Source organism: Nerophis lumbriciformis, linkage group LG02 (assembly GCF_033978685.3).
Source record: "Nerophis lumbriciformis linkage group LG02, RoL_Nlum_v2.1, whole genome shotgun sequence".
In the NCBI taxonomy this organism is placed as follows: Eukaryota; Metazoa; Chordata; class Actinopteri; order Syngnathiformes; family Syngnathidae; genus Nerophis; species Nerophis lumbriciformis.
This window is the reverse complement of record NC_084549.2, coordinates 1,594,111-1,617,666: the sequence shown is the minus strand read 5'-3', so window position 1 is coordinate 1,617,666 and position 23,556 is coordinate 1,594,111. Positions and strand designations below refer to the sequence as shown.

The 23,556-nt window shown below is 40.9% G+C and overlaps 1 protein-coding gene across 1 annotated transcript in view; it reads left to right on the top strand.

Moving 5' to 3' along the window:
* Positions 1-23,556, top strand: part of LOC133572380 (ankyrin-3-like) — a 367,012-nt gene that overhangs the window by 298,013 nt on the left and 45,443 nt on the right. Inside the window, exon 39 of the mRNA XM_072915334.1 lies at positions 19,851-19,932. Coding sequence (XP_072771435.1) covers positions 19,851-19,932 — 82 coding nt within the window. The remainder of the gene's footprint in view (positions 1-19,850; positions 19,933-23,556) is intronic.

Below are 23,556 nucleotides of genomic sequence, written 5' to 3'. Positions count from 1 at the left end.
TAGTCCTAAGTGTCCCAATACTTTTGTCCAGTGTAAGCGTCCCAATACTTTTGGCCAGTGTAAGTGTCCCAATACTTTTGTCAAGTGGTAGTCCTAAGTGTCCCAATACTTTTGTCTACGTTTAGTCCGAAGTGTCCCAATACTTTTGTCCAGTTCTAGTCCTAAGTGTCCCAATACTTTTGTCAAGTTGTAGTCCTAAGTGTCCCAATACTTTTGGCCAGTGTAAGTGTCCCAATACTTTTGTCCAGTGGTAGTCCTAAGTGTCCCAATACTTTTGGCCAGTGTAAGTGTCCCAATACTTTTGTCTAGTAGTAGTCCTAAGTGTCCCAATACTTTTGTCCAGTTGTAGTCCTAAGTGTCCCAATACTTTTGTCCAGTGTAAGCGTCCCAATACTTTTGGCCAGTTGTAGTCCTAAGTGTCCCAATACTTTTGTCAAGTTGTAGTCCTAAGTGTCCCAATACTTTTGGCCAGTGTAAGTGTCCCAATACTTTTGTCTAGTGGTAGTCTTAAGTGTCCCAATACTTTTGTCCAGTTGTAGTCCTAAGTGTCCCAATACTTTTGTCCAGTGTAAGCGTCCCAATACTTTTGGCCAGTGTAAGTGTCCCAATACTTTTGTCAAGTGGTAGTTCTAAGTGTCCCAATACTTTTGTCCAGTTCTAGTCCTAAGTGTCCCAATACTTTTGTCAAGTTGTAGTCCTAAGCATCCCAATACTTTTGGCCAGTGTAAGTGTCCCAATACTTTTGTCCAGTGGTAGTCCTAAGTGTCCCAATACTTTTGTCCAGTTGTAGTCCTAAGTGTCCCAATACTTTTGTCCAGTGTAAGCGTCCCAATACTTTTGTCCAGTGGTAGTCCCAAGTGTCCCAATACTTTTGTCCAGTTGTAGTCCTAAGTGTCCCAATACTTTTGTCAAGTTGTAGTCCTAAGTGTCCCAATACTTTTGGCCAGTGTAGGTGTCCCAATACTTTTGTCCAGTTGTAGTCCTAAGTGTCCCAATACTTTTGTCAAGTTGTAGTCCCAAGTGTCCCAATACTTTTGTCCAGTTTTCGGCCCAAGTGTCCCAATACTTTTGTCCAGTTTTCGGCCTAAGTGTCCCAATACTTTTGTCCGGTGGTAGTCATAAGTGTCCCAAGACTTTTGTCTAGTGTACCTACCTTGTCTGCATTGTGTGGGCACGCTGGTGCTTCCTGCTTTTAAGCAGCCATCTTAAAAAAACAGCAGCATCAGCGCAGCGGGTCTTTGAAGGGTCATAAAATCAAAACCGGAGCAGGTATTAAAACGCTGTTCTGTTATTTTATACACAAGGGTTTAATCTCTCTCCTGTGTTAGTTTGAAGCCGAAACGACAAACGCGCTCAGAGGAGATAGTTTTTGAAGGAAGGTGACCGGTTTTTACAAAAAAATTGTTTTGAAGGGGGAATAGCAAACTTCCTGTTGATTTTTGCTGGGGGTTGTCAATTTATGAAATGTAGATCTAAGTGAGCCCTACATAGCAGCGATGGACGGGACCGACTTTGACGGCACATAAAATCCAAACCGGAGCAGTAATTAAAACTCTTTGGTCAACTTTTAATCAGAAGGGTTCAATCTCTCTCCTGTGCTAGTTTGAAGCCGACACAACAAACGCGCTCAGAGGAGATAATGTTTGAAAAAAGGTGACCGGTTCTTACAAAACTTTTGTTTTGAAGGGGGAATTGCAAACTTCCTGTTGATTTTTGCTGGGGGCTGCCAATATATGAAATGTAGGTCTAAGTGAGACCTACATAGAGGTTTTTGTTTCATGTCTCTAAGACATTCCTACTGGAAGTTACAGGCAGTTTTGTCTTGAGTTTTCTTCCTAGAAGCAGTTGTGTCTATATTTTCTTCCTAGGGGGCGCTAGAGCGCAATTTAGAGTTTTGGGGTTGGGTTTTTTATTAGATCACAATTTTTGCCAGTCCTGATGTGTGTGTCCAGTTTGGTGAGTTTTGAAGCATGTTAAGGGGGTCAAATTACAGCTCAAAGAGGCAAAAGTGACTGTTTTTACTAAACTTTTGTTTTGAAGGGGGAATTGCCAACTTCCTGTTGATTTTTTGCTGAAAGAAGTCAATGTATGAAATCTAGTTCTAAGTCAGACCTACATAGAGGTTTTTGTTTCATGTCTCTACGACATTCCTACTGGGAATTACAGGCAGTTTTGTCTGTGTTTTTTCCTAGGGGGCGCTAGAGCGCAATTTTGAGTTTTGGGGTTTGGTTTTTTATTAGATGGCAATTTTCGCCAGTCCTGATGTGTGTGTCAAATATGGTGAGTTTTGAAGCATGCTAAGGGGGTCAAATTACAGCTCAAAGAGGCAAAAGTGACTGTTTTTACTAAACTTTTGTTTTGAAGGGGGAATTGAGGTTTTTGTTTCATGTCTCTATGACATACCTACCGGAAGTTACAAGCAGTTTTGTCTGTGGTTTTTCCTAGGGGGCGCTAGAGCGCAATTTTGAGTTTTGGGGTTTGGGTTTTTATTAGATGGCAATTTTCGCCAGTCCTGATGTGTGTGTCAAATATGGTGAGTTTTGAAGCATGCTAAGGGGGTCAAATTACAGCTCAAAGAGGCAAAAGTGACTGTTTTTACTAAACTTTTGTTTTGAAGGGGGAATTGCCAACTTCCTGTTGATTTTTGCTGAAAGAAGTCAATGTATGAAATCTAGTTCTAAGTCAGACCTACATAGAGGTTTTTTGTTTCATGTCTCTATGACATACCTACCGGAAGTTACAAGCAGTTTTGTCTGTGTTTTTGTCTGTGTTTTTTCCTAGGGGGCGCTAGAGCGCAATTTTGAGTTTTGGGGTTTGGTTTTTTATTAGATGGCAATTTTCGCTAGTCCTGATGTGTGTGTCAAATATGGTGAGTTTTGAAGCATGCTAAGGGGGTCAAATTACAGCTCAAAGAGGCAAAAGTGACTGTTTTTACAAAACTTTTGTTTTGAAGGGGGAATTGCCAACTTCCTGTTGATTTTTGCTGAAAGAAGTCAATGTATGAAATCTAGTTCTAAGTCAGACCTACATAGAGGTTTTTGTTTCATGTCTCTCTACGACATTCCTACTGGGAATTACAGGCAGTTTTGTCTGTGTTTTTTCCTAGGGGGCGCTAGAGCGCAATTTTGAGTTTTGGGGTTTGGTTTTTTATTAGATGGCAATTTTCGCCAGTCCTGATGTGTGTGTCCAGTTTGGTGAGTTTTGAAGCATGCTAAGGGGGTCAAATTACAGCTCAAAGAGGCAAAAGTGACTGTTTTTACTAAACTTTTGTTTTGAAGGGGGAATTGCCAACTTCTTGTTGATTTTTGCTGAAAGAAGTCAATGTATGAAATCTAGTTCTAAGTCGGACCTACATAGAGGTTTTTGTTTCATGTCTCTATGACATACCTACCGGAAGTTACAAGCAGTTTTGTCTGTGTTTTTTCCTAGGGGGGCGCTAGAGCGCAATTTTGAGTTTTGGGGTTTGGTTTTTTATTAGATGGCAATTTTTGCCAGTCCTGATGTGTGTGTCAAATATGGTGAGTTTTGAAGCATGCTAAGGGGGTCAAATTACAGCTCAAAGAGGCAAAAGTGACTGTTTTTACTAAACTTTTGTTTTGAAGGGGGAATTGCCAAATTCCTGTTGATTTTTGCTGAAAGAAGTCAATGTATGAAATCTAGTTCTAAGTCAGACCTACATAGAGGTTTTTGTTTCATGTCTCTACGACATTCCTACTGGGAATTACAGGCAGTTTTGTCTGTGTTTTTTCCTAGGGGGCGCTAGAGCGCAATTTTGAGTTTTGGGGTTTGGTTTTTTATTAGATGGCAATTTTTGCCAGTCCTGATGTGTGTGTCAAATATGGTGAGTTTTGAAGCATGCTAAGGGGGTCAAATTACAGCTCAAAGAGGCAAAAGTGACTGTTTTTACTAAACTTTTGTTTTGAAGGGGGAATTGCCAACTTCCTGTTGATTTTTGCTGAAAGAAGTCAATGTATGAAATCTAGTTCTAAGTCAGACCTACATAGAGGTTTTTGTTTCATGTCTCTACGACATTCCTACTGGAATTACAGGCAGTTTTGTCTGTGTTTTTTCCTAGGGGGCGCTAGAGCGCAATTTTGAGTTTTGGGGTTTGGTTTTTTATTAGATGGCAATTTTCGCCAGTCCTGATGTGTGTTTCAAATATGGTGAGTTTTGAAGCATGCTAAGGGGGTCAAATTACAGCTCAAAGAGGCGGCGGAATAATAATAATAAAATGCACGAAATACAATAGGGTCCTCTGTCCCAAAGGGACATTGCGGTCCCTAAATAGGTACTCATATAGTAGTACAGTTGGCACAGTACAGTAAACTGACAGTTAATATTTAAACATTTAACATGTGACATTCCTAACGGAAATAGTTCATGCACATTCAGATAAATTCTTCAAAATTACAATTTAAATTAAAGCTGCAAGCAGCATTGGTCGGGCCCGCGTATTTGGCAGGTGCTAGTCCAAAGTGTCCAAATACTTTTGTCAAGTTTTAGTCCCAAGTGTCCCAATACTTTTGTCCAGTGTAGGTGTCCCAATACTTGTGTCCAGTGGTAGTCCTAAGTGTCCCAATACTTTTGTTCAGTGGTATTCCTAAGTGTCCCAATATTTTTTTCCAGTGTAAGTGTCCCAATACTTTTGTTCAGTTTTCGTCATAAGTGTCCCAATACTTTTGTCTACTTTTAGTCCGAATTGTCCCAATACTTTTGTTTAGTGTACCTACCTTGTCTGCATTGTGTGGGCACGTTGGTGCTTCCTGCTTGTCAGCAGCATTCTTGAAAAATCAGCAGCATCAGCGTAGCGGCTCTTTGAAGGGTCATAAAATCAAAACCGGAGCCGGTATCAAAACTCTTTCACTAACTTTCAATTAGAAGGGTTCAATCTCTCTCCTGTGTTAGTTTGAAGACGAAACGTCAAACACGCTCAGAGGAGATCATGTTTGAAGAAAGGTGACCGGTTTTTACAAAAATGTTGTGTTGAAGGGGGAATAGAAAACTTCCTGTAGATTTTTGCTGGGGGTTGTCAATTTATGAAATGTAGGTCTAAGTGAGACCTACGGAGAAGTTTTTGTTTCATGTCTCTCCGACCTTCCCAGTGGGAGTTACAGGCAGTTTTGTCATTTTTGTCTTCCGAGGAGCAGTTTTTTCTCCGTTTTATTCAAAAATTGCTCAAGAGCGCAATTTTTAAATTTGGGGTTAGGTTTTTTATTAGATCGTAATATTTGCCAGTCCTGATGTGTGCGTTCAGTTCGGTGAGTTTTGAAGCGTGTTAAGGGGGTCAAATTACAGCTCAAAGAGGCAAAAGTGACTGTTTTTAGTACTTTTTTGTCTTGAAGGGGGAATTGCCAACTTCCTGTTGATTTTTGCCTGAGGATATACAATTATGAAAGGTAGGTGTAAGTCAGACCTACATAGAGGTTTTTGTTTCATGTCTCTCCGACCTTCCTAGTGGGAGTTACAGGCAGTCTAGTTTTTTTTTCCTAGGGGGAGCTAGAGCGCAATTTTTATTTTTGGGGTTTGGTTTTTTTATCAAAAGGCAATTTTCGCAGGTCCTGACGTGTGCGTCAAATATGGTGAGTTTTGAAGCATGTTAAGTGGGTCAAATTGCAGCTCAAAGAGGCGGCCGGTATAATAATAATAATAAAACCTTACAAATTCAATAGGTCCTTATGTCCCATTGCATAAGGACTCCCTGTGGGAGTCCTTATGCAATGGGCCATGTGGGCCCTAAAAAATTACTAAAACTTGACAAAAGTATTGGGACACTTGACTACAACTCGACATAAGTATTAGGACACTTCGGATTGCCACTGGACAAAAGTATTGGGACACTTACGACTAAAACTGGACAAAGGTATTGGGACACTTACGACGAATACTGGACAAAAGTATTGGGACACTTCGCACTAAAAGTAGACTAAAGTATTGGGACACTTAGGACTACCACTGGACACAAGTATTGGGACACTTACACTGGACAAAAGTATTGGGACACTTGGGATTAAAACTTCACAAAAGTATTGGGACACTTAGGACTAGCACCTGCCAAATACGCGGGCCCGACCAACGCTGCTTGCAGCTTTAATTTGACTTGTTTTGGAAAGTCTTGACAAGCCAAATTTTCTTGTTCTATTGGCAGATCATTTTGCTTAGCTCAAATAAAATACCACTACCGTATTTTCCGCACCATAAGGCGCCCTGGGTTATAAGCCGCGCCTTCAATGAACGGCATATTTCAAAACTTTGTCCACCTATAAGCCGCCCCGTGTTGTAAGCCGCATCTAACTGCGCTAAAGGAATGTCAAAAAAACAGTCAGATAGGTCAGTCAAACTTTAATAATATATTAAAAACCAGCGTTCTAACAACTCTGTTCACTCCCAAAATGTACGCAAATGTGCAATCACAAACATACGTATATCAACATGGACAGAGCTGCGTGAAAAAAGCCCCCCGGCCTCTTCGCGTAAACTTAAACTTACCTTAACCACTCGCTCATCTTTTCTTCATCCATCCCTTCGAGTTAGCTTTTATGATGACGCCGGCTGGAAAGGTCTCTTTTGGCAAGGTCTTCCTTTTGAATATCACCATGGGTGGAAGTTTCTGGCCATTAGCATGGCAAGCTAGAACCACAGTGAAGGATGACTTCTCATTCCCTGTGGTGCGAATATTCACCGTACGTGCTCCCGTTGTATCCACAGTGCGGTTCACAGGAATATCAGTTGCTGTGAAATAGTAATCCGTGTGCGGATGGAGAGATTGCGTCTTTTCATGAACCGGATCCCTGTCGTTTAGTAGGAGCCATTTTGTGGTCTTTACAGATGTAAACACACAAAGGAAATGAAACGTAGGGTGATATCCGCGCGCTTTTTCTTCTTCTACGCGGGCGGGTGGTTGCTTACAGTAGAAGAAGAAGCGCTTCCTGTTCTATGAGGGCGGGTGCTTACCTTGGCGGTTGCTTGCGTAGAAGAAGAAGTGCTTCCTGTTCTACCGGGGAAAAAAGATGGCGGCTGTTTACCGAAGTTGCGAGACCGAAACTTTATGAAAATGAATCTTAATATTTATCCATATATAAAGTGCACCGGGTTATAAGGCGCACTGTCAGCTTTTGAGAAAATTTGTGGTTTTTAGGTGCGCCTTATAGTGCGGAAAATACGGTAATTTTTTGGGTTTGTTTTTTCTTGTTTTTGAACACTGACTTTTTGCAGTGTATGTATTATCAGTGTGTTGATGCAGTGTTTCCACCTAGCTGTAGGTTTGTGTATCACACCCCCCCCCCCCCCCCCCGCCCCCAATATATGAGGAGCACTGCCTTAAATGAATCAAAGCATGACCTTAATACGGTGATTATGGCGTACCGTTACACCATAACTGCTTCTATTGATTTCTCTTCTTTAATCTTACCGTTGCCACTCTTATCTGTGACACACCAGAAGCTCACTGAGTGGTGTGCATGCATGGAAACGTGTCAATCAGCGCAAATAATTCCACGTAGCGCATTCGGATGCTGCACACCTCATCTTTGCACACTTCAGACTATTTTGTCGCCGAGTTCCGTGGCGTCGGTAACGCGCTCTTTAACATGCTTCAAAACTCACCAAACTGGACACACACATCAGGACTGGCAAAAATTGCGATCTAATAAAAAAAAAAAAAAAACAATCCCAAAACTCAAAATTGCGCTCTAGCGCCCCCTAGGAAGAAAACCCAGACACAACTGCTCCTAGGAGGAAAACTCAGACAAAACTGCAAAAATCTCTATGTAGGTCTGACTTAGACCTAGATTTCATACATTGACATGCTTCAGCAAAAATGAACAAGAAGTTGGCAATTCCCCCTTCAAAACAAAATTTTAGTAAAAACAGTCACTTTTGCCTCTTTGAGCTGTAATTTGACCCCCTTAACATGCTTCAAAACTCACCAAACTGGACACACACATCAGGACTGGCAAAAATTGCGATCTAATAAAAAACAAAAAAAACAATCCCAAAACTCAAAATTGCGCTCTAGCGCCCCCTAGGAAGAAAACACAGACACAACTGCTCCTAGGAGGAAAACTCAGACAAAACTGCAAAAATCTCTATGTAGGTCTGACTTAGACCTAGATTTCATACATTGACATGCTTCAGCAAAAATGAACAAGAAGTTGGCAATTCCCCCTTCAAAACAAAATTTTAGTAAAAACAGTCACTTTTGCCTCTTTGAGCTGTAATTTGACCCCCTTAACATGCTTCAAAACTCACCAAACTGGACACACACATCAGGACTGGCAAAAATTGCGATCTAATAAAAAAAAAAAAAAAAAAAATCCCAAAACTCAAAATTGCGCTCAAGCGACCCCTAGGAGGAAAACTCAGACAAAACTGCAAAAATCTCTATGTAGGTCTGACTTAGACCTAGATTTCATACATTGACATGCTTCAGCAAAAATTAACAAGAAGTTGGCAATTCCCCCTTCAAAACAAGATTTTAGTAAAAACAGTCACTTTTGCCTCTTTGAGCTGTAATTTGACCCCCTTAACATGCTTCAAAACTCACCAAACTGGACACACACATCAGGACTGGCAAAAATTGCGATCTAATAAAAAAAAAAAAAAAACAATCCCAAAACTCAAAATTGCGCTCTAGCGCCCCCTAGGAAGAAAACACAGACACAACTGCTCCTAGGAGGAAAACTTCGACAAAACTGCCCGTAACTTCCAGTAGGAATGTCGTAGAGACATGAAACAAAAACCTCTATGTAGGTCTCACTTAGACCTACATTTCATATACTGCCAACCCCCAGCAAAAATCAACAGGAAGTTTGCAATTTCCCCTTCAAAACAAAAGTTTTGTAAAAAACGGTCACCTTTTTTCAAACATTATCTCCTCTGAGCACGTTTGTCGTGTGGGCTTCAAACTAGCACAGGGGAGAGATTGAACCCTTCTGATTAAAAGTTGACCAAAGAGTTTTAATTACTGCTCCGGTTTGGATTTTATGTGCCGTCAAAGTCGGTCCCGTCCATCGCTGCTTGCAGCTTTAATTAGGGCCCGCATGGCCCATTGCATAAGGACTCCCAAAGGGAGTCCTTATGCAAAACCTAACCCCAAATCTCAAAATTGTGCTCTAGCGCAATTTTTTAATAAAACGCACAAAAGACTGCTCCTCGGATGAAAAAACTGACAAAACTGCCTGTAACTCCCACTGGGAAGGTCGGAGAGACATGAAACAAAAACCTCTATGTAGGTCTCACTTAGACCTACATTTCATAAATTGACAACCCCCAGCAAAAATCAACAGGAAGTTTGCTATTCCCCCTTCAAAACAAATTTTTTGTAAAAACCGGTCACCCTCCTCTGAGCGCGTTTGTCGTTTCGGCTTCAAACTAACACAGGAGAGAGATTGAACCCTTGTGTATAAAATAACAGAAGAGCGTTTTAATACCTGCTCCGGTTTTGATTTTATGACCCTTCAAAGACCCGCTGCGCTGATGCTGCTGCGCTGCTGTTTTTTTAAGATGGCTGCTTAAAAGCAGGAAGCACCAGCGTGCCCACACAATGCAGACAAGGTAGGTACACTAGACAAAAGTCTTGGGACACTTATGACTACCACTGGACAAAAGTATTGGGACACTTAGGACAAAAACTGGACAAAAGTATTGGGACACTTACGACTAACACTGGACAAAAGTATTGGGACACTAAGGACTAACAATGGACAAAAGTATTGGGACACTTACACTAGACAAAAGTATTATGGCCCCTTAGACGAAAACTGGACAAAAGTATTGGGACACTTGCGACTACCACTGGACACAAGTATTGGTACGCTTATACTGGACAAAAGTATTGGGACACTTGGGACTACCACTGGACAAACGTATTGGGACATTTACAACTACAACTGGACAAAAGTATTGGGACACTTAGGACTACAACTTGACAAAAGTATTGGGACACTTCGGACTACCACTGTACAAAAGTATTGGGACACTTACGACTAAAACTGGACACAAGTATTGGGACAGTTAGGACGAAAACTGGCCAAAAGTATTGGGACACTTGGGACTACCACTGGACAAAAGTATTGGGACACTTACGACTACAACTGGACAAAAGTATTGGGACACTTAGGACTACAACTTGACAAAAGTATTGGGACACTTAGGACTACCACTGAACAAAAGTATTGGGACACTTCGGACTAATAGTAGACAAAAGTATTGGGACACTTAGGACTACCACTGGACTAAGGTATTGGGACACTTACACTGGACAAAAGTATTGGGACACCTAGGACTACAACTTGACAAAAGTATTGGGACACTTAGGACTATAACTGGACAAAAGTATTGGGACACTTAGGACTAAAACTTGACAAAAGTATTGGGCCACTTGGGACTAAAACTTGACAAATGTATTGGGACACTAAGAACTACCACTGGACAAAAGTATTGGGACGCTTACGACGAAAACTGGACAAAAGTATTGGGACACTTAGGACTAAAACTGGACAAAAGTTTTGGGACACTTAGGACCAGAAATTGACTAAAGTATTGGGACACTTAGGACTACAACTTGACATAAGTATTGAGCCACTTGGGACTAAAACTGGACAAAAGTATTGGGACACTTCGGACTACAACTTGACAAAAGTATTGGGCCACTTGGGACTAAAACTTGACAAAAGTATTGGGACACTTGACTACAACTTGACATAAGTATTAGGACACTTCGGATTGCCACTGGACAAAAGTATTGGGACACTTACGACTAAAACTGGACAAAGGTATTGGGACACTTACGACGAATACTGGACAAAAGTATTGGGACACTTACGACTAACACTGGACAAAAGTATTGGGACACTAAGGACTAACAATGGACAAAAGTATTGGGACACTTACACTAGACAAAAGTATTATGGCCCCTTAGACGAAAACTGGACAAAAGTATTGGGACACTTGCGACTACCACTGGACACAAGTATTGGTACGCTTATACTGGACAAAAGTATTGGGACACTTGGGACTACCACTGGACAAACGTATTGGGACATTTACAACTACAACTGGACAAAAGTATTGGGACACTTAGGACTACAACTTGACAAAAGTATTGGGACACTTCGGACTACCACTGTACAAAAGTATTGGGACACTTACGACTAAAACTGGACACAAGTATTGGGACAGTTAGGACGAAAACTGGCCAAAAGTATTGGGACACTTGGGACTACCACTGGACAAAAGTATTGGGACACTTACGACTACAACTGGACAAAAGTATTGGGACACTTAGGACTACAACTTGACAAAAGTATTGGGACACTTAGGACTACCACTGAACAAAAGTATTGGGACACTTCGGACTAATAGTAGACAAAAGTATTGGGACACTTAGGACTACCACTGGACTAAGGTATTGGGACACTTACACTGGACAAAAGTATTGGGACACCTAGGACTACAACTTGACAAAAGTATTGGGACACTTAGGACTATAACTGGACAAAAGTATTGGGACACTTAGGACTAAAACTTGACAAAAGTATTGGGCCACTTGGGACTAAAACTTGACAAATGTATTGGGACACTTAGGACTACAACTTGACAAAAGTATTGGGCCACTTGGGACTAAAACTTGACAAAAGTATTGGGACACTTGACTACAACTTGACATAAGTATTAGGACACTTCGGATTGCCACTGGACAAAAGTATTGGGACACTTACGACTAAAACTGGACAAAGGTATTGGGACACTTACGACGAATACTGGACAAAAGTATTAGGACACTTCGCACTAAAAGTAGACTAAAGTATTGGGACACTTAGGACTACCACTGGACACAAGTATTGGGACACTTACACTGGACAAAAGTATTGGGACACTTCGCACTAAAAGTAGACTAAAGTATTGGGACACTTAGGACTACCACTGGACACAAGTATTGGGACACTTACACTGGACAAAAGTATTGGGACACTTGGGATTAAAACTGGACAAAAGTATTGGGACACTTAGGACTAGCACCTGCCAAATACGCGGGCCCGACCAACGCTGCTTGCAGCTTTAATTTTACTTGTTTTGGAAAGTCTTGACAAGCCAAATTTTCTTGTTCGATTGGCAGATCATTTTGCTTAGTTCAAATAAAATACCACTACCGTATTTTCCGCACCATAAGGCGCCCTGGGTTATAAGCCGCGCCTTCAATGAACGGCATATTTCAAAACTTTGTCCACCTATAAGCCGCCCCGTGTTGTAAGCCGCATCTAACTGCGCTAAAGGAATGTCAAAAAAACAGTCAGATAGGTCAGTCAAACTTTAATAATATATTAAAAACCAGCGTTCTAACAACTCTGTTCACTCCCAAAATGTACGCAAATGTGCAATCACAAACATACGTATATCAACATGGACGGAGCTGCGTGAAAAAAGCCACCCGGCCTCTTCGCGTAAACTTAAACTTACCTTAACCACTCGCTCATCTTTTCTTCATCCATCCCTTCGAGTTAGCTTTTATGATGACGCCGGCTGGAAAGGTCTCTTTTGGCAAGGTCTTCCTTTTGAATATCACCATGGGTGGAAGTTTCTGGCCATTAGCATGGCAAGCTAGAACCACAGTGAAGGATGACTTCTCATTCCCTGTGGTGCGAATATTCACCGTACGTGCTCCCGTTGTATCCACAGTGCGGTTCACAGGAATATCAGTTGCTGTGAAATAGTAATCCGTGTGCGGATGGAGAAATTGCGTCTTTTCATGAACCGGAAACCTGTCGTTTAGTAGGAGCCATTTTGTGGTCTTTACAGATGTAAACACACAAAGGAAATGAAACGTACGGTGATATCCGCGCGCTTTTTTCTTCTTCTACGCGGGCGGGTGGTTGCTTACAGTAGAAGAAGAAGCGCTTCCTGTTCTATGGGGGCGGGTGCTTACCTTGGCGGTTGCTTGCGTAGAAGAAGAAGCGCTTCCTGTTCTACCGGGAAAAAAGATGGCGGCTGTTTACCGAAGTTGCGAGACCGAAACTTTATGAAAATGAATCTTAATATTTATCCATATATAAAGCGCACCGGGTTATAAGGCGCACTGTCAGCTTTTGAGAAAATTTGTGGTTTTTAGGTGCGCCTTATAGTGCGGAAAATACGGTAATTTTTTTTGGTTTGTTTTTTCTTGTTTTTGAACACTGACTTTTTGCAGCGTATGTATTATCAGTGTGTTGATGCAGTGTTTCCACCTAGCTGTAGGTTTGTGTATCCCCCCCCCGCCCCCAATATATGAGGAGCACTGCCTTAAATGAATCAAAGCATGACCTTAATACGGTGATTATGGCGTACCGTTACACCATAACTGCTTCTATTGATTTCTCTTCTTTAATCTTACTGTTGCCACTCTTATCTGTGACACACCAGAGGCTCACTGAGTGGTGTGCATGCATGGAAACGTGTCAATCAGCGCAAATAATTCCACGTAGCGCATTCGGATGCTGCACACCTCAGCTTTGCACACTTCAGACTATTTTGTCGCCGAGTTCCGTGGCGTCGGTAACGCGCTCTTTAACATGCTTCAAAACTCACCAAACTGGACACACACATCAGGACTGGCAAAAATTGCGATCTAATAAAAAAAACAAAAAACAATCCCAAAACTCAAAATTGCGCTCAAGCGCCCCCTAGGAAGAAAACCCAGACACAACTGCTCCTAGGAGGAAAACTCAGACAAAACTGCAAAAATCTCTATGTAGGTCTGACTTAGACCTAGATTTCATACATTGACATGCTTCAGCAAAAATGAACAAGAAGTTGGCAATTCCCCCTTCAAAACAAAATTTTAGTAAAAACAGTCACTTTTGCCTCTTTGAGCTGTAATTTGACCCCCTTAACATGCTTCAAAACTCACCAAACTGGACACACACATCAGGACTGGCAAAAATTGCGATCTAATAAAAAAAAAAAAAAAACAATCCCAAAACTCAAAATTGCGCTCTAGCGCCCCCTAGGAAGAAAACCCAGACACAACTGCTCCTAGGAGGAAAACTCAGACAAAACTGCAAAAATCTCTATGTAGGTCTGACTTAGACCTAGATTTCATACATTGACATGCTTCAGCAAAAATGAACAAGAAGTTGGCAATTCCCCCTTCAAAACAAAATTTTAGTAAAAACAGTCACTTTTGCCTCTTTGAGCTGTAATTTGACCCCCTTAACATGCTTCAAAACTCACCAAACTGGACACACACATCAGGACTGGCAAAAATTGCGATCTAATAAAAAAAAAAAAAAACAATCCCAAAACTCAAAATTGCGCTCAAGCGCCCCCTAGGAGGAAAACTCAGACAAAACTGCAAAAATCTCTATGTAGGTCTGACTTAGACCTAGATTTCATACATTGACATGCTTCAGCAAAAATGAACAAGAAGTTGGCAATTCCCCCTTCAAAACAAAATTTTAGTAAAAACAGTCACTTTTGCCTCTTTGAGCTGTAATTTGACCCCCTTAACATGCTTCAAAACTCACCAAACTGGACACACACATCAGGACTGGCAAAAATTGCGATCTAATAAAAAAAAAAAAAAAAAATCCCAAAACTCAAAATTGCGCTCAAGCGCCCCCTAGGAAGAAAACCCAGACACAACTGCTCCTAGGAGGAAAACTCAGACAAAACTGCAAAAATCTCTATGTAGGTCTGACTTAGACCTAGATTTCATACATTGACATGCTTCAGCAAAAATGAACAAGAAGTTGGCAATTCCCCCTTCAAAACAAAATTTTAGTAAAAACAGTCACTTTTGCCTCTTTGAGCTGTAATTTGACCCCCTTAACATGCTTCAAAACTCACCAAACTGGACACACACATCAGGACTGGCAACAATTGCGATCTAATAAAAAAAAAAAAAAACAATCCCAAAACTCAAAATTGCGCTCAAGCGCCCCCTAGGAGGAAAACTCAGACAAAACTGCAAAAATCTCTATGTAGGTCTGACTTAGACCTAGATTTCATACATTGACATGCTTCAGCAAAAATGAACAAGAAGTTGGCAATTCCCCCTTCAAAACAAAATTTTAGTAAAAACAGTCACTTTTGCCTCTTTGAGCTGTAATTTGACCCCCTTAACATGCTTCAAAACTCACCAAACTGGACACACACATCAGGACTGGCAAAAATTGCGATCTAATAAAAAAAAAAAAAAAATCCCAAAACTCAAAATTGCGCTCAAGCGCCCCCTAGGAGGAAAACTCAGACAAAACTGCAAAAATCTCTATGTAGGTCTGACTTAGACCTAGATTTCATACATTGACATGCTTCAGCAAAAATGAACAAGAAGTTGGCAATTCCCCCTTCAAAACAAAATTTTAGTAAAAACAGTCACTTTTGCCTCTTTGAGCTGTAATTTGACCCCCTTAACATGCTTCAAAACTCACCAAACTGGACACACACATCAGGACTGGCAAAAATTGCGATCTAATAAAAAAAAAAAAAAAACAATCCCAAAACTCAAAATTGCGCTCTAGCGCCCCCTAGGAAGAAAACCCAGACACAACTGCTCCTAGGAGGAAAACTCAGACAAAACTGCAAAAATCTCTATGTAGGTCTGACTTAGACCTAGATTTCATACATTGACATGCTTCAGCAAAAATGAACAAGAAGTTGGCAATTCCCCCTTCAAAACAAAATTTTAGTAAAAACAGTCACTTTTGCCTCTTTGAGCTGTAATTTGACCCCCTTAACATGCTTCAAAACTCACCAAACTGGACACACACATCAGGACTGGCAAAAATTGCGATCTAATAAAAAAAAAAAAAAACAATCCCAAAACTCAAAATTGCGCTCAAGCGCCCCCTAGGAGGAAAACTCAGACAAAACTGCAAAAATCTCTATGTAGGTCTGACTTAGACCTAGATTTCATACATTGACATGCTTCAGCAAAAATGAACAAGAAGTTGGCAATTCCCCCTTCAAAACAAAATTTTAGTAAAAACAGTCACTTTTGCCTCTTTGAGCTGTAATTTGACCCCCTTAACATGCTTCAAAACTCACCAAACTGGACACACACATCAGGACTGGCAAAAATTGCGATCTAATAAAAAAAAAAAAAAAAAATCCCAAAACTCAAAATTGCGCTCAAGCGCCCCCTAGGAAGAAAACCCAGACACAACTGCTCCTAGGAGGAAAACTCAGACAAAACTGCAAAAATCTCTATGTAGGTCTGACTTAGACCTAGATTTCATACATTGACATGCTTCAGCAAAAATGAACAAGAAGTTGGCAATTCCCCCTTCAAAACAAAATTTTAGTAAAAACAGTCACTTTTGCCTCTTTGAGCTGTAATTTGACCCCCTTAACATGCTTCAAAACTCACCAAACTGGACACACACATCAGGACTGGCAACAATTGCGATCTAATAAAAAAAAAAAAAAACAATCCCAAAACTCAAAATTGCGCTCAAGCGCCCCCTAGGAGGAAAACTCAGACAAAACTGCAAAAATCTCTATGTAGGTCTGACTTAGACCTAGATTTCATACATTGACATGCTTCAGCAAAAATGAACAAGAAGTTGGCAATTCCCCCTTCAAAACAAAATTTTAGTAAAAACAGTCACTTTTGCCTCTTTGAGCTGTAATTTGACCCCCTTAACATGCTTCAAAACTCACCAAACTGGACACACACATCAGGACTGGCAAAAATTGCGATCTAATAAAAAAAAAAAAAAAATCCCAAAACTCAAAATTGCGCTCAAGCGCCCCCTAGGAGGAAAACTCAGACAAAACTGCAAAAATCTCTATGTAGGTCTGACTTAGACCTAGATTTCATACATTGACATGCTTCAGCAAAAATGAACAAGAAGTTGGCAATTCCCCCTTCAAAACAAAATTTTAGTAAAAACAGTCACTTTTGCCTCTTTGAGCTGTAATTTGACCCCCTTAACATGCTTCAAAACTCACCAAACTGGACACACACATCAGGACTGGCAAAAATTGCGATCTAATAAAAAAAAAAAAAAACAATCCCAAAACTCAAAATTGCGCTCTAGCGCCCCCTAGGAAGAAAACCCAGACACAACTGCTCCTAGGAGGAAAACTCAGACAAAACTGCAAAAATCTCTATGTAGGTCTGACTTAGACCTAGATTTCATACATTGACATGCTTCAGCAAAAATGAACAAGAAGTTGGCAATTCCCCCTTCAAAACAAAATTTTAGTAAAAACAGTCACTTTTGCCTCTTTGAGCTGTAATTTGACCCCCTTAACATGCTTCAAAACTCACCAAACTGGACACACACATCAGGACTGGCAAAAATTGCGATCTAATAAAAAAAAAAAAACAATCCCAAAACTCAAAATTGCGCTGAAGCGCCCCCTAGGAAGAAAACCCAGACACAACTGCTCCTAGGAGGAAAACTCAGACAAAACTGCAAAAATCTCTATGTAGGTCTGACTTAGACCTAGATTTCATACATTGACATGCTTCAGCAAAAATGAACAAGAAGTTGGCAATTCCCCCTTCAAAACAAAATTTTAGTAAAAACAGTCACTTTTGCCTCTTTGAGCTGTAATTTGACCCCCTTAACATGCTTCAAAACTCACCAAACTGGACACACACATCAGGACTGGCAAAAATTGCGATCTAATAAAAAAACAAAAAAACAATCCCAAAACTCAAAATTGCGCTCAAGCGCCCCCTAGGAGGAAAACTCAGACAAAACTGCAAAAATCTCTATGTAGGTCTGACTTAGACCTAGATTTCATACATTGACATGCTTCAGCAAAAATGAACAAGAAGTTGGCAATTCCCCCTTCAAAACAAAATTTTAGTAAAAACAGTCACTTTTGCCTCTTTGAGCTGTAATTTGACCCCCTTAACATGCTTCAAAACTCACCAAACTGGACACACACATCAGGACTGGCAAAAATTGCGATCTAATAAAAAAAAAAAAACAATCCCAAAACTCAAAATTGCGCTCAAGCGCCCCCTAGGAAGAAAACACAGACACAACTGCTCCTAGGAGGAAAACTTCGACAAAACTGCCCGTAACTTCCAGTAGGAATGTCGTAGAGACATGAAACAAAAACCTCTATGTAGGTCTCACTTAGACCTACATTTCATATACTGCCAACCCCCAGCAAAAATCAACAGGAAGTTTGCAATTTCCCCTTCAAAACAAAAGTTTTGTAAAAAACGGTCACCTTTTTTCAAACATGATCTCCTCTGAGCACGTTTGTCGTGTCGGCTTCAAACTAGCACAGGAGAGAGATTGAACCCTTGTGATTAAAATTTGACCAAAGAGTTTTAATTACTGCTCCGGTTTGGATTTTATGTGCCGTCAAAGTCGGTCCCGTCCATCGCTGCTTGCAGCTTTAATTAGGGCCCGCATGGCCCATTGTATAAGGACTCCTTATTCAATGGGACATAAGGACCTATTGAATTTGTAAGGTTTTATTCTTTATTCTTTATTCTTCCGCCGCCACATTAAACTGTAATTTGACCCACTTAACATGCTTCAAAACTCACCATATTTGACCCACACATCAGGACCTGCGAAAATGGCCTTTTTAAAAAAAAAAACGAACCACAAAACTTAAAATTGCGCTCTAGCGCCCCCTAGAAAAAAAAAAACTAGACTGCCTGTAACTCCCACTAGGAAGGTCGGAGAGACATGAAACAAAAACCTCTATGTAGGTCTGACTTAGACCTACATTTCATAATACTACATTCTCGGGCTAAAATCAACAAGAAGTTGGCAATTCCCCCTTCAAGACAAAAAGTACTAAAAACAGTCACTTTTGCCTCTTTGAGCTGTAATTTGACCCCCTTAACATGCTTCAAAACTCACCAAACTGGACACACACATCAGGACTGGCAAAAATTGTGATCTAATAAAAATACCTAACCCCAAATCTCAAAATTGTGCTCTAGCGCAATTTTTTAATAAAACGCACAAAAAACTGCTCCTCGGATGAAAAAACTGACAAAACTGCCTGTAACTCCCACTGGGAAGGTCAGAGAGACATGAAACAAAAACCTCTATGTAGGTCTGACTTAGACCTACATTTCATAATAGTACATTCTTGGGCTAAAATCAACAGGAAGTTGGCAATTCCCCCTTCAAGACAAAAAAGTACTAAAAACAGTCACTTTTGCCTCTTTGAGCTGTAATTTGACCCCCTTAACATGCTTCAAAACTCACCAAATTGGACACACACATCAGGACTGGTGAAAATTGCGATCTAATTAAAAAACCTAACCCCAAACTCAAAATTGCGCTCTAGCGCCCCCTAGAAAGAAAACACAGACAAAACTGCCCGTAACTCCCAGTAGGAATGTCGTAGAGACATGAAACAAAAACCTCTATGTAGGTCTCACTTAGACCTAGATTTCATTCACTCACAACCCCCCAGGAAGTTTGCAATTCCCCCTTCAAAACAAAAGTTGAGTAAAAACAGTCACCTTTTTTTCAAACATTATCTCCTCTGAGCGCGTTTGTCGTGTCGGCTTCAAATTAGCACAGGAGAGAGATTGAACCCTTGTGATTAAAAGTTGATAAAAGAGTTTTAATTACTGCTCCGGTTTAGATTTTATGAGCCCTCAAATTCGTGTGCATGCATGGAAACGTGTCAATCAGCGCAAATAATTCCGCGTCGCGCATTCAGATGCTGCACACCTCATCTTTGCACACTTCAGACTATTTTGTCGCCGAGTTCCGTGGCGTCGGTAACGCGCTCCAATCTTGTTGCGTCCCCGTTAAATATGCCAATTTATGAGTGACTTTGGTGTTTTTGAAGTAAATAAGTTGGCATTTGTTTGTGCAAGTCAGTTTGTAAACATGCATGACACATTATGTTCAAGTTCTCTTCATTGTTTGTTTCAGACTGAAAAGCCCGAGCGACGCCATACCTTTGCCTCCTTAGCTTTGCGTAAGCGCTACAGCTATTTGACCGACCCTGCGGCCAGTGAGTTCCCCCCTTTTTGTTTATTTTCATGTTGCTGTGTCTACATAATGAATAGGCTGAAGGTCCCTTTATAAGGTGTCCATGGAGATTTAGCCGGCATCAATCATTTCTCTACACCGTCATCTCTCGCATGTTGTACTCTGTCACGCCCGGCTCAGCATTGTCTCATGCTACTTCGGCACTTTGTGACGTCATCCATTCATCACTTGGAGCGACCACTTTTTATTTCCATTGATTGTACCAAATGTTGCTTTACGATTCATTTTGTGGCCATTTCCCTCTTCTATTATTGGCTTTGTGACTGTATGCGGCTGTGTCTACTTTTGTAACAGGTTGCACTTTATATATATATATATATATATGTTTCACTATCATTAATATTAACATCTTGGCCCCTTTACCTTTTTTCTCAAGTTAAAAAAAACAATATTTTAATGCAGAGGTGGGTAGAGTAGCCATAAATTGTACTCAAGTAAGAGTACTGTTACTTTAGAGATTTATTACTCAAGTAAAAGTAAGGAGTAGTCACCCAAATATTTACTTGAGTAAAAGTATGTTGTGAAAAAAACTACTCAAGTACTGAGTAACTGATGAGTAACCTGTTCGTTTAATGATGACGGCAACAAATAATGCACAAAAAAATAAAAAATAGCAATGAGCAAATTCAGAGCCAGGAATATCTCTTAAGCAACTAAAACAATAATATACAGGTAAAAGCCAGTAAATTAGAATATTTTGAAAAACTTGATTTATTTCAGTAATTGCATTCAAAAGGTGTAACTTGTACATTATATTTATTCATTGCACACAGACTGATGCATTCAAATGTTTATTTCATTTAATTTTGATGATTTGAAGTGGCAACAAATGAAAAATCCAAAATTCCGTGTGTCACAAAATTAGAATATTACTTAAGGCTAATACAAAAAAGGGATTTTTAGAAATGTTGGCCAACTGAAAAGTATGAAAATGAAAAATATGAGCATGTACAATACTCAATACTTGGTTGGAGCTCCTTTTGCCTCAATTACTGCGTTAATGCGGCGTGGCATGGAGTCGATGAGTTTCTGGCACTGCTCAGGTGTTATGAGAGCCCAGGTTGCTCTGATAGTGGCCTTCAACTCTTCTGCGTTTTTGGGTCTGGCATTCTGCATCTTCCTTTTCACAATACCCCACAGATTTTCTATGGGGCTAAGGTCAGGGGAGTTGGCGGGCCAATTTAGAACAGAAATACCATGGTCCGTAAACCAGGCACGGGTAGATTTTGCGCTGTGTGCAGGCGCCAAGTCCTGTTGGAACTTGAAATCTCCATCTCCATAGAGCAGGTCAGCAGCAGGAAGCATGAAGTGCTCTAAAACTTGCTGGTAGACGGCTGCGTTGACCCTGGATCTCAGGAAACAGAGTGGACCGACACCAGCAGATGACATGGCACCCCAAACCATCACTGATGGTGGAAACTTTACACTAGACTTCAGGCAACGTGGATCCTGTGCCTCTCCTGTCTTCCTCCAGACTCTGGGACCTCGATTTCCAAAGGAAATGCAAAATTTGCATGGTTGGGTGATGGTTTGGGGTGCCATGTCATCTGCTGGTGTCGGTCCACTCTGTTTCCTGAGATCCAGGGTCAACGCAGCCGTCTACCAGCAAGTTTTAGAGCACTTCATGCTTCCTGCTGCTGACCTGCTCTATGGAGATGGAGATTTCAAGTTCCAACAGGACTTGGCGCCTGCACACAGCGCAAAATCTACCCGTGCCTGGTTTACGGACCATGGTATTTCTCTTCTAAATTGGCCCGCCAACTCCCCTGACCTTAGCCCCATAGAAAATCTGTGGGGTATTGTGAAAAGGAAGATGCAGAATGCCAGACCCAAAAACGCAGAAGAGTTGAAGGCCACTATCAGAGCAACCTGGGCTCTCATAACACCTGAGCAGTGCCAGAAACTCATCGACTCCATGCCACGCCGCATTAACGCAGTAATTGAGGCAAAAGGAGCTCCAACCAAGTATTGAGTATTGTACATGCTCATATTTTTCATTTTCATACTTTTCAGTTGGCCAACATTTCTAAAAATCCCTTTTTTGTATTAGCCTTAAGTAATATTCTAATTTTGTGACACACGGAATTTTGGATTTTCATTTGTTGCCACTTCAAATCATCAAAATTAAATGAAATAAACATTTGAATGCATCAGTCTGTGTGCAATGAATAAATATAATGTACAAGTTACACCTTTTGAATGCAATTACTGAAATAAATCAAGTTTTTCAAAATATTCTAATTTACTGGCTTTTACCTGTATATTAAATAATAACACATTAACATAAAAAAAATGAAGGCAAATTGAGACACAATAACTTAACAGCACCATAGGCTCAGTAGGCAGAGATTACAAAGGAAAATAACAAGTTAGCCTTTACGCAAACCATAAACTGATAGGTGTGGGCTGCACTTGATGCACACTGTGCACTTCTGATTGGTGTTTCTATGCATGCGTGAGTGTGTGTGCGACTGCATGTGTGTGTGTGTGTGTGTGTGTGTCTATGAGGCTGCAGTGCGTTAATAAATGTCCCCACACGATGTACATTTGACTGTGATTCATAGCAGGGAAGCTAACATCAGCCTACGGTGACAGCCAAAATATCTACTAACGTTACTTACCGCCATGTGCTTCCTCAAATTTGATGTTGAGTTCATGTAAGCTTTAGCTTGTTGTTGTTTGCCGCTGAAAATGTATGTGCAGTTAATCATGTGACCGCCTGGCTCTGTTTGATTGGTGAAACGGAGTCAAACGTCACCAGTGACTGCATTTGATTGGTGAAACGGAGTCAAACGTCACCAGTGACTGCATTTGATTGGTGAAACGGAGTCAAACGTCACCAGTGACTGCATTTGATTGGTGAAACGGAGTCAAACGTCACCAGTGACTGCATTTGATTGGTGAAACGGAGTCAAACGTCACCAGTGACTGCATTTGATTGGTGAAACGGAGTCAAACGTCACCAGTGACTGCATTTGATTGGTGAAACGGAGTCAAACGTCACCAGTGACTGCATTTGATTGGTGAAACGGAGTCAAACGTCACCGGTGACTGCATTTGATTGGTGAAACGGAGTCAAACGTCACCAGTGACTGCATTTGATTGGTGAAACGGAGTCAAACGTCACCAGTGACTGCATTTGATTGGTGAAACGGAGTCAAACGTCACCAGTGACTGCATTTGATTGGTGAAACGGAGTCAAACGTCACCAGTGACTGCATTTGATTGGTGAAACGGAGTCAAACGTCACCAGTGACTGCATTTGATTGGTGAAACGGAGTCAAACGTCACCAGTGACTGCATTTGATTGGTGAAACGGAGTCAAACGTCACCAGTGACTGCATTTGATTGGTGAAACGGAGTCAAACGTCACCAGTGACTGTATTTGATTGGTGAAACGGAGTCAAACGTCATCAGTGACTGCATTTGATTGGTGAAACGGAGTCAAACGTCACCAGTGACTGCGTTTGATTGGTGAAACGGAGTCAAACGTCACCAGTGACTGTATTTGATTGGTGAAACGGAGTCAAACGTCACCAGTGACTGCATTTGATTGGTGAAACGGAGTCAAACGTCACCAGTGACT